Genomic DNA, 11673 nt, shown 5'->3' on the forward strand with positions numbered 1-11673 from the left:
ACGAACCCGTGTCCCCTGCATCGGCAGGCGGACTCTCAACCACTGCGCCACCAGGGAAGCCCTCCGTGTGGTTTTAATGTGCAGATTACTAAGCATCTTTTTTTTTTTTAATTTATTTATTTTTTGGCCGCACTGTGAAACATGTGGGATCTTAGTTCCCCAAACAGGGATCGAACCCGTGCCCCTTGCAGTAGAAGTGTGGAGTCTTAATCACTGGACCACCATGGAAGTCCCATTAAGCATCTTTTTATGTGCTTTTTTGCCATTTATATGGCTTCTCCAAAGTGACTATTGAAGCCATTAATTGGGTTGTATGTCATATTGAGTTTGAGTGTTCTTTATGTAATCTGGATTCAAGTCCTTTATCAGATAAATGATTTGCCTGTGTTTTCTTCCAGTCTGGGCTTGTTTTTCATCTTTTAAAGAAGTTTTAGGGCTTCCCTGGTGGCGCAGTGGTTGAGAGTCCACCTGCCGATGCAGGGGACACGGGTTCGTGCCCCGGTTCGGGAAGATCCCACATGCTGTGGACCGGCTGGGCTCGTGAGCCATGGCCGCTGAGCCTGAGCGTCCAGAGCCTGTGCTCCGCAACGGGAGAGGCCACAACAGTGAGAGGCCCGCGTACTGCAAAAAAAAAAAAAAAAAAAAAGTTTTAAATTTTGATGAAGTCTAGTTTATCAGTTTGTTCTCTTATGGATCATGCTTGCGGTATTGTATCTGAGAAATATTTGCCTAAAACAAGGTCATAAGGGATTGCTCTTATGCTTTCTTCTAGAAGTGTTAGAATTGTAAGTTCATTTTTAGTTTTACACCCATGATCCATTTTTAGTTAATTTTTTATATGATATATGTAGGATGAAACATTTTTGCTTTTTTTTTTTTTGCATATGTATATCCAATTTTTCTAGCATCATTTGTTGAAAAGATTCTCCTTTTTCTACTGAATTGCCTTTGAACCTGTGTTGAAAATCACTTGTCCATATATATGTAAATAAGCCTCTTAAACCGTCCAGGGCCTGGCAGTAGGGAAAACCACTAAAGAAAGCTGAGGACTCTGGGATCCCAAATGGTCTGGGCAGTTGCCTTCTGGTATGAAGGTTGGGCTCAAGCTTTGGAGCCTTTAAGGGTATCTTAAGGACTTCCCTCGTGGTACAGTGGTTAAGAATCCGCCTGCCAGTGCAGGGGACACGGGTTCGATCCCTGGTCTGGGGAGATCCCACATGCCGTGGAGCAACTAAGCCCATGTGCCACAACTACTGAGCCCACGTGCCACAACTACTGAAGCCCACGCACCTAGAGCCTGTGCTCCGCAACAAGAGAAGCCACCGCAATGAGAAGCCCGAGCACTGCAACAAAGAGTAGCCCCCGCTCACCGCAGCTAGGGAAAAGCCCGCGCAGAGCAACGAAGACCCAATGCAGCCAAAAATAAATTTATTTATTTTTTTTAAAATAAGGCTATTTTGAACTTGCCCTGGGAGTCCATCAGGAGTGGACCTGCAGAGTGTGCCAACCTTGGGAGAGTTGAGGAGATAATCCCTGAAATCATTTTTGGTAGGGCTTAATTCTCTCACTGTCCTCTATTGAGCAAGGCTGGAGCGTACATAGAAAGCACCTTTCTAGATGCATAGGAAAGGTGTTAATTCAGTACATGCAGTGGGTGCTTTAGGACATGGGGCTTAATACTCTTCTGCAATTCTGGTTGAGAAGGGCTGCTGGACCAAGAAGGGCTAGGAGACCAAGACTTAGAAAGCTGGGAGGCCTCATCACTTCACAGCATCCACAGTCGCCTGAGCTTGGGCGAGTTCTGAGCCTTTTCCAGTCTGAGATTAGATGTGACTCCAGGCAGTGGTAGAGTTGACAACAGACTGCCACTCTCTAGACCAGGGGTCCCCAACCCCTGGGCCGTGGACTGCCTGTTAGTAACCAGGCCGCACAGCAGGAGGTGAGCAGCGGGTAAGCAAGCGGAGCTTCATCTGCCGCTCCCCATGGCTCCCCATCACTCACATCACCGCCTGAACCATCCCCCAGCCCACCACTGTCCGTGGGAAAATTGCCTTCCATGAAACCGGTCCCTGGTGCCAAAAAGGTTGGAGACTGCTGGACCCCAGTTCTTCCGTGCTCAACACCAGGCATCTTGGGAGCTGTCCAGAGTGGAGACACCTGCTCTCCTAGAGGCTGCAGACTGGACAACACACTGCTGCCTTCTGGAGCTGCCGTTGGCAGGAATCCTCCCTGTCTGAGAGCAGTCAGGGCAATGAGGTGGCCTGCCCAAGGCTGAACTGCCACAGGAGCGCTTCCCGTGCCCGGGGGTCTCTCTCCCATCCCTTGAGGACTCTTGCCCGGCCTTGCCAGGATATGTGTTTGCTCTCCTGCCAGGCCTTGTAGACAGGAAGTTCAGGGCTTGTGTCCTACAGGAATTAGAAGCTTTTGAGGTCCAGCCTGAGCCTCTCAGGAAGTAGGGAGAGCGAGCAAGTTTGGTGCTGGGATGCAGGTTTGTGTTAGTGGTGTGTTGTGTACCGGTAGAGTGATTCCCGGGCAAGGGAAACACTTTCTCACAGGCTCCTGCGATCGACCTCGGCCCCTCTTTTGTGTCTAGGGTATTAAACCAGAACCCTCAGCTAACGCACTTCTTGTCTTCCAGGCGCTCCTAGCAGGCATGCGGAACCGGGAGAACGGCTCGCCCTGCCAGGGCAACGGGGAGCAGGCAGGCAGGGGCAAGAGCTCGGGCTCCGCGTGGCCGGGCGAGGAGGAGCCCAGCAACGACGTGACCACGCCCTCCTACAAGAAGCCTTTGTATGGCATCTCGCACAAGATCATGGAGAAGAAGAACCCTCCCACCGGAGACGCGCTTAACATGTTCGAGCTCTTCGAGAAGGCGAACCCCAGGAACAGCCCCTCACCACTGCGGCTCCTGAACGAGCCGCAGAAGCGGGACGGCGGCGGCGTCGCGGCAGCCACCGACAGTGACCCCAACATCTACTTTCTCATCCAGAAGATGTTCTACATGCTCAACACGCTCTCCTCCAACATGTCGCAGCTGCACAGCAAGGTGGACCTGCTCTCCCTGGAGGTGAGCCGCATCAAGAAGCAGGTGAGCCCCACCGAGATGGTAGCCAAGTTCCAGCCGCCCCCCGAGTACCAGCTCACGGCAGCCGAGCTCAAGCAGATCGTGGACCAGAGCCTGTCGGGCGGCGACCTGGCCTGCCGCCTGCTGGTGCAGCTCTTCCCTGAGCTCTTCAGCGATGTGGACTTCTCCCGGGGCTGCAGCGCCTGCGGCTTTGCGGCCAAGCGGAAGCTGGAGTCGCTGCACCTGCAGCTCATCCGCAACTACGTGGAGGTCTACTACCCATCAGTGAAGGACACGGCCGTGTGGCAGGCTGAGTGCCTGCCCCAGCTGAACGACTTCTTCAGCCGCTTCTGGGCCCAACGGGAAATGGAGGACAGCCAGCCCGGCGGCCAGGTCGCCGGCTTCTTCGAGGCTGAGCAAGTGGACACCAGCCACTTCCTGGACAACAAAGACCAGGAGGAGGCCCTGTCCCTGGACCGGAGCAGTACCATCGCCTCGGACCACGTGGTGGACACGCAGGACCTAACTGAGTTCCTGGACGAAGCCTCGTCGCCAGGGGAGTTCGCGGTCTTCCTTCTGCACCGGCTCTTCCCCGAGCTCTTCGACCACCGAAAGCTGGGCGAGCAGTACAGCTGCTACGGGGACGGAGGCAAGCAGGAGCTAGACGCACAGAGGCTGCAGATCATCCGCAACTACACGGAGATCTACTTCCCCGACATGCAGGAGGAGGAGGCCTGGCTGCAGCAGTGCGCCCAGCGCATCAACGACGAGCTGGAGGGCCTGGGGCTGGACGCGGGCAGCGAGGGCGAGCCCCCGCGGGACGACTGCTACGACTCTTCCAGCCTTCCCGATGACATCTCCGTGGTCAAGGTGGAAGACAGCTTCGAGGGCGAGCGGCCCGGCCGGCGGTCCAAGAAGATCTGGCTGGTGCCCATCGACTTCGACAAGCTGGAGATCCCGCAGCCCGACTTCGAGGTGCCTGGCGCCGACTGCCTGCTCAGCAAGGAGCAGCTGCGCAGCATCTACGAAAGCAGCCTGTCCATTGGCAACTTTGCCTCACGCCTGCTCGTGCACCTGTTCCCCGAGCTCTTCACCCACGAGAACCTGCGCAAGCAGTACAACTGCAGCGGCTCGCTGGGCAAGAAGCAGCTGGACCCGTCCCGCATCAAGCTCATCCGCCACTACGTGCAGCTGCTCTACCCGCGGGCCAAGAATGACCGCGTCTGGACACTGGAGTTCGTGGGCAAACTGGACGAGCGCTGCCGGCGCCGGGACACGGAGCAGAGGCGCTCCTACCAGCAGCAGCGCAAGGTCCATGTGCCGGGCCCGGAGTGCAGGGACCTGGCCAGCTATGCAATCAACCCCGAGCGGTTCCGGGAGGAATTTGAGGGGCCCCCGCTGCCCCCCGAAAGGAGCAGCAAGGACTTCTGCAAGATCCCCCTGGATGAGCTGGTGGTGCCCTCGCCCGACTTCCCGGTGCCTTCGCCATACCTGCTGTCAGACAAGGAGGTTCGCGAGATCGTGCAGCAGAGCCTCTCTGTGGGCAACTTCGCCGCGCGGCTGCTCGTCAGGCTCTTCCCCGAACTCTTCACCGCCGAGAACCTACGGCTGCAGTACAACCACTCCGGGGCGTGCAACAAGAAGCAGCTGGACCCCACACGGCTGAGGCTCATCCGCCACTACGTGGAGGCCGTGTACCCGGTGGAGAAGATGGAGGAGGTGTGGCACTATGAATGTATCCCCAGCATCGACGAACGGTGCCGCCGCCCCAACAGGAAGAAATGCGACATCCTGAAGAAAGCCAAGAAGGTGGAGAAGTGATGGGCACCGCGGGCACTGAGCGTTCTGCCGGAGCCCGCGACGTGTCCATAGCTGCGCACCTTATGTCGGCGGGGAGTGGCCTGCTGCACTTGCACACGTGACCGCCCCGCCGGCCACGGCCGCGAGAAAGAAGCCTCGCATTTGGCCTCTTGTACTTACGACTTTTGTCCTGTGTTCCTGGTGGTACAGCCAGAGTCGGGGGAGGGCCAAGCTGTGATAGCAGAGAGGCCTCAGGAGTCAGGGTTCCCTCTCCTCGGCAGTGTCCTCCCAGTCCCCTCACAATTTGAAATGCAAATCGAGCAACCCTCTTGGTCCTCTTCCCACGTTTTACATCTTCCACTTTTATCAGTTTTTTTTAAGTTAAAAAGAAACCCTTTTTTAAGAAAATCATTGGGCTCTGTGGAGGCCATTTTACTTAGAAAAAAATCTTTTAAATATTTGAGATGAAGTACTGTAAGATGAATTCAGTTGCTGGGAATTTTTTTTTAAAGACGGTTTCAGATAAATGAAATGTTTAGAAGTGCCATGATCATGTGTGTGGCTAATTAATAGCTTCAGGTGGCCATGATCATGCGTGTGGCTAATAGCTTCAGGTGGCCATGGCCATGATCATGCCTGTGGCTAATAGCTTCAGGTGTCCATGATCATGCCTGTGGCTAATAGCTTCAGGTGGCCATGATCATGCCTGTGGCTAATAGCTTCAGGTGGCCATGATTATACGTGTGGCTAATAGCTTCAGGTGGCCATGATCATGCCTGTGGCTAACAGCTTCAGGTGGCACAGAGATGGATTTACTGACCTTGTCTTTTACATTGGATTTTGGAAGAGTCAGGATGCCTCTTGGATGGCGGTGGAGGGGATGGAATAGTGCGATGTCTTTCTGACCATGGTCAGTCACCTTCTCCCTCCCACTGTGGTGCCGAGGAAGGGGCTTAGGGGGCGGCCTGGCCCACATTGCCGTGCCGGTAGAATATTGTGCTCACTCTGTAGACGAGAACACTGGATGATGATGATGATGATGATGATGATGATGATGATGATGATATGAATGTAGAGAGACGTGGAAACACGTTCACAATGTCTTCATTTGAGCTGTGTCCTCCCACTGCCCCCTCTCCTCTCTAGGCAAGGATGCTGTTGGAGGGGCAAACACATTACCTTGGAGAAGTGTGTGTGGATATCTTGTTTGATTTAAGGATGGGCCCCTTTGGGCTCACCAAGAACTGTTTACTTTCCATGTGTGTATTTGTACAAAACAAAACCCGGGTTCTGGGAGCTGTATGGTGACTTCACCACACCTCAGTGTCAGCTCCTCCAGTCAGTACACATCCTTGTTCCTCAGGGTGGGCCCAAGCCTTGGGCTCTCTTGGGGATACCTGGTATTGGAAGGACACAGGCCATCTCAAATGGGGCTCCCATATCCCTTCCTAGGGTCCACTCAGAGCTTTCCCTCTGGGCCCTCAGAAGGTCCTGCTGTCCTACATCTGGCTGTTCCCTTGGCCTCGGGATGAGACACCTCTTTTCTCTCCCCTGGTTGGGAAGGTCACATTGCTCCAGGCCAGCGGCATGCTCTCCAGGATTCCAACCTGGAGGAAACTCCCCAACAGGTAAAGTCCTTAATATAAAAACAATACTTTTACCTACCTGACTGTGGGGGCCAGTGCCTAAGGGGGAAAGGAAACAGTCTAACCCAAACACAGTACATCATACCAGAAAGCTAGAAAATGAATTGAATCACACAGGGTAGTCCTAAAACCCTTGTGGAATGTTACAGATTTAATAATCTAATGGCTTAATATTTTGCTACCTTAAAATGCAGAAATAATAGAAACAGTCTATGACTTTTCTTCATACAGATAAGGACTTCAGTTTCAGTGGCTGTATGACAGAATTTTGCCTGCACCCAGCGGGCAGTTTTTTTTTTTAATATGACAAGATTCTGAGCAGTGTCAAGTTGCTGATCTAATTTTAGTAAATTTGCTTTTAAATGTCATTTACAGATTATTTCTATTGAAACTGCAGACCTGAATTATTGCAATTTAGAAATGCACAGGGACTTAATAAATGACTGTCTCCCCACACACCCACATGTGCACACACAAATTTCTTAGTAGGAAACTGAAGTGAGAGGAAGGGGACCGACATGAATAACAAGCTCAACCTCTTTGTGCCTGGAAAGGAGGAGGACTGGAGCAGCCAGAGACTCACTTCCCCCTCTCCTGGGCCTTTCTCTATGCCTTAGTCTCTCCAGCACATAAATGCATGCCTGCGCGCGCGCACACACCCAAAGACGGCAGTGGCGCTCTCTCACTCACCAGCCCTGTGGGCGCGAGGGTGCCATGGAATTTGTTCTGGTCTCTAGGATGTATCCAAGAGGATTCCAAGCCATGTGAAAACTGCCCTGCTTTCTGGAGGGTGGAATGTGACCCTGCAACTTCAGAAGCACAATCATTTAATAATTAAAAAAAAAAATCATCCTATCTACCCACGATAGAGACATCGACAAGGTTCTAGGAACGAACTATGTCTCTTTAGAACCTAACGCATGTTCAGTTTTTGGAAACCGTGTTTTGGTGGTTTCCTTAATACCTTTCCTTGTAGGGCTTCTTCCCCCCAAATCTTAGAGTCCCTTCCAGTGAAGAGAGGTGGACACACTCTGTGACCTGTTTCTTGTCTCTCTGGACTGACTCATCAGGAACCGCCTGTGGGTCCCGTGTCTGTCTCTGTGGTGTCCTCAGAGCTCCAGCCATACAGGTGGGCTCCAGGGAAGTTTTTTTTACACGAAGCAATAGAAGTACAAAATACTAATTTCTTTTCCATAAAATCTGTTGGCAAAACCCCTTCTCCCTCCACATCTAAATTCTTTGATTTTTACTTGTTTGCTTTTTTTGGAATTTCTCCCCCCTCATGTCCAGAGGACTAAGGAAGTAGCACAGATACATTCTGATGTTGAGTAAAATAGCAAGTCACAATAGGTGGTAGTGTCCCTTGTTTTTCTCTGTTAGTAAGTTTTAAAAGAATGTATGAAGATAGTCATGAATGTACTAAGTGTTCTAATCCTGCTTCAGTTCACTTTGGCTGTGTCTACATGACCACACACGTTTGACAGGGAATAAAGTCGTGTCCAGTGTCATGGGTGTTAGTGTGCCCCTTCCCCCTTCAGTGTTGGCTCCAAACCTTCCTTTCTTTTTAAGTTGGGGGGGAGGGGCTCCACCTCAGCAGCAATCATCGACCAGCCAATGGGATCTACTTAGTGGTGAAGGGATTCGCTGTTTAAATGCGAAGAGTCACTGGCCTACCCTACCACAGCATGGCCACTCGCGTTCCTGCAGAGATGGCCTCAGTTTTCACCTTTGCCCCCAGATGTTTACTTCTTGCCTGACTGAGGAGGAGGGTCTCGAGACCCCGGACTGGAGGCCATTGGGCTCTTACCCTGCCTCGCTGTGTAGATGGTGATACGGAGTGGGCAGGGGGCGGGGGCCGAGGGGCTCCGACTGTCACGTGGAGATACTTGCCTCTTGTAGATCCAGCCTTAATGTTCTTCTGACATCCTAGTGACAGCAGACCCTGCACAAAGTGGATATCAGAATTAATACTGTGAGGAGACAAAATAATGAGTATAGTTTTACCAAAGATAATGAAATATCGCATAATGTCTGCATTTTACCATTGATTTGAGTGCATCCTTAGAAAACTGAATGTAACAAAAACCCAGGACATTTTTGGAAATTGTATGCTCTCTAGCAACTTTGTGTGAATTTTTATACAAGCACTGTTTTATGAGTTATATAAAATGTTATAAAAATAGAAAATATATGGTCTCGTAACATCTTATTTTCTTAAGGCAGAGGTCTCTTGGAACGTCTGGGTCGGTCTGTCTTTGCGTGCGGCCTCCCCCCTCCCCCCTCGTCCCCGGGGAGGGCGCGGGCACTCGGGGCACCTCGGCCTCTCGGACTTAACGCGCTCTGGCTATCGGGGTGCAGTTTGTCACAGCCGAGTGACTGAGACGTCTCCACACAAACCGCTTCCTGGCCATGCAGTAGGGGCGCGGCTGACTGCCCCCCTTTCCTGGTCGGGTGCCAGACTCGCCCTGCTGATAAACTAGCAGAGCTTCAAGTTCACTCTTTTTTTTCCACTTTGAATTAAATGAGATTTCGTTCCTCAAAGCTAACGTATTATTAACTGGTAACAAAAGGATGCATGTTTTTTTCTCGCCTCTTTGGCGAATTATAAATCATTAAATACTATTTCACAGTGAAAATAAGGTTTCAAGCTATCAGAGCAACACTGTTTTGGACCCGGGGTTCGCGCGGCCTGAAGTGAGTCGTGGCCTGCGATTGGAGCCCGCCGCCTCCAGGGCGTGAGCGCTCAGTCCTGAGTCCTGACACCTGTGCTGTAAGCCTCGCGCAGGTCAGGGCTGGTCGGGGCTGGAGCCTCAGACATTTACTCCGTGAGCAGGTTTAAGCAAGACTTGAAGGAAGGCTAAATTCTTTAGGTCCGTTCTGGCTGTGGGTATCTTTGTTTTCAACCAAAAGAAAAGAAAAAAGTGCCTTTCCTCAGCTGCCGAGAAGGTGCTCGGTGCTTCCGAGGAAGCGGAGGCCGCACGGGGGTGAGGCCCGCCCTTCAGCGGCGACTGGCGCCGCGACTGGCGCCGCGGCCGGCACCCCGCCGCCCAGCGCTCGCCCGCGCCACGGCCTCGGTCTCCGAGCTCGCCTGCATCTACTCGGTCCCCGGTCTGCACGGCGAGTGACGTGACGGCCACGGAGGGTAAGATCAATGCTCTCATTAAAGCAGCCCGCGTAAATGTCGAGCCTTTCTGGCCAGGCTTGTTTGCCGAGGCTCTGGCCAGTGTCAACCTCGGGAGCCTCATCTGCAAGGTGGGGGGCAGGCGGACCGGTCCAGCAGGAGAAGCAGGCGGTCCTGCCCACTCCAGCGCCGCTGCCCCAGCTGAGGAGAAGAAAGCAGAAGCAAAGAAAGAAGAATCTGAGGAGTCTGATGATGACACAGGCTTTTTTTTTTTGACTAAACGTAACACATTTAACAAAAAGCTGAACTGTTAAAAAAAAAAAGCTGAACTCTTTGCTTCTGTTTTTGCTTTGCTTCTGTTGGTCTTGCAAAAAAAAAAAATCAGAGAATTTCAGTATATGTGGTTTCACTTGTAAAAGCAGTTCTCAGAAATAAGAGCGCCACACCAAATTATCCTGAAGTTTGGAACGGTGGGATGCAATGGACTCTTTAAGAGAGCTTCCAGAGAAATCTAAAATCCTTCGGCCAGTGGTGGGAACGAACATTCATTGTCTGCTTGCTGTGACGGCAGTGTTGGGCATACCTAACATTCATTGAGTATATACAACAGTGCCGAGGCACACCGCTGAGAGTTGCACCTGGATCGCGGCTTGCAATCATCTCGGAACCCTGTGACGTAAGTTCCCTAATTAAGCCGGTTGAGACAAGAAAGCTAAGGCCCTGAAGGGTATGTGTGTTATCTCATTTAATTCTCATAAAAACTCAGTGTCTTGGGCAATGCCATTATCTCCGTCTTGTGGTGAGGTAGCAGAAAGGTTTACCGGCCAAGTTCACACAACTGGCAAACTTCAGTGTCAGGATTTGAACCCAAGTTTGTCTCGTTCCGCCGTACCATCTCAGAAACTAAACACCCCTGCGCCACACACAATACACAGAGATTCAGACCCGAAACCAGTTACAAGTCAGTGGTGTCCTGTCACCCACATCCTCTAAGCCCCAGTTTGTCTGATCTTAGATATGGGGGTGCCGGTTCTCAAACTGCCCTGGGTGAAATAATTGTGGCAATTGTGGACAGACATGTTCTGGTAAGAGTAAATTTTTTGAGATAGTGAAAGTGACTGCCATGGATCAGATTCCTTAGGGAGCAGAGCCTGAGACTAGGATTCTTGTGCAGTTGATTGAGGACCTGCTCCCAGTAGATGGGAAGCAGGACGGGCCCAGGGAAGGCTGTGAGCGAGAGTGTGGTCTCCTCTGCAGTCCGGCCTCATTGCCAGCCACTGGGAGGCCCTAGAACATGAATTGTTTGGCAGAATTAGTACCAGGTGCAGCCAACGGGCCAGTAGGTCGGTGAGGTCTTCTCCAGGGAGAGGGGTAGCTCGCCTGGCAGGGTGGCTCCCTTTGCCAAGGGCAGTGTTCCAGAAGGGCCATTGTGAGTGGTTAGCTGGCTCTCAGCAGCAAGGGCATGGGTGCGCTGGAAAGGGAATCTGGGTGGGACTCCATCAGCATCCACTAAGGGGCAGAACCACCAGAGGGCACGTTACCCCAGGGGTTCTGATTCTGTCTGACTGGGGTGGTGCCTAAGCATTTGCATTTCTAAAGAGTTCCCAGGTCGTACTGGTGCTATGTCCAGGGGCTGCAGAACCACTGCATGACAGTGACTTCGAAAAATACACTGTGTACATCTCAGAAACTGAAGGCTTAGCACTTTACTGATTAGTAGAAATAGATCTGAGCTGAAATAAGTGGTTTCCGGTTGTGTTCCAATAAAACTGACCTTTTTTAAAATTACAAATTATAAGTTTACTAATGAGGAGTACTTAATACTGTGAAACAGGTAGACTGGTCCTTGTTGGAGTTGTCAGGAAAAACTTCCCCGGGATCCCCTGGTGGCGCAGTGGTTGAGAGTCCGCCTGCCGATGCGGGGGACACGGGTTTGTGCCCCGGTCCGGGAAGATCCCACATGCCGCGGTGCGGCTGGGCCCGTGAGTCATGGCCGCTGAGCCTGCACGTCGGAGCCTGTGCTCCGCAACGGGAGAGGCCAC

At 52.0% G+C, this 11673-nt stretch overlaps 1 protein-coding gene and 1 pseudogene across 3 annotated transcripts in view; both read left to right on the plus strand.

Moving 5' to 3' along the window:
• BEND3 (BEN domain containing 3) overlaps positions 1-5819 on the plus strand; it is a 31900-nt gene extending 26081 nt beyond the window's left edge. For 2 of the 3 annotated variants that reach the window (XM_027089426.1, XM_027089419.1), the window contains one exon: positions 2639-5819. In XM_027089426.1, the coding sequence (XP_026945227.1) occupies positions 2639-4885 (2247 nt within the window). In that variant the 3' untranslated portion in view covers positions 4886-5819. The remainder of the gene's footprint in view (positions 1-2638) is intronic. The other variant, XR_003429292.1, reaches the window with a different exon arrangement.
• A 2101-nt stretch (positions 5820-7920) lies between these two features.
• The window catches only part of LOC113613100 (60S acidic ribosomal protein P1 pseudogene), a 251948-nt pseudogene continuing 248195 nt past the window's right edge, over positions 7921-11673 (plus strand).

This window comes from Aethalodelphis obliquidens, unplaced genomic scaffold (genome assembly GCF_003676395.1).
Source record: "Aethalodelphis obliquidens isolate GAN/ISIS:26980383/991018 unplaced genomic scaffold, ASM367639v1 scaffold3, whole genome shotgun sequence".
NCBI classification, from domain to species: Eukaryota; Metazoa; Chordata; class Mammalia; order Artiodactyla; family Delphinidae; genus Aethalodelphis; species Aethalodelphis obliquidens.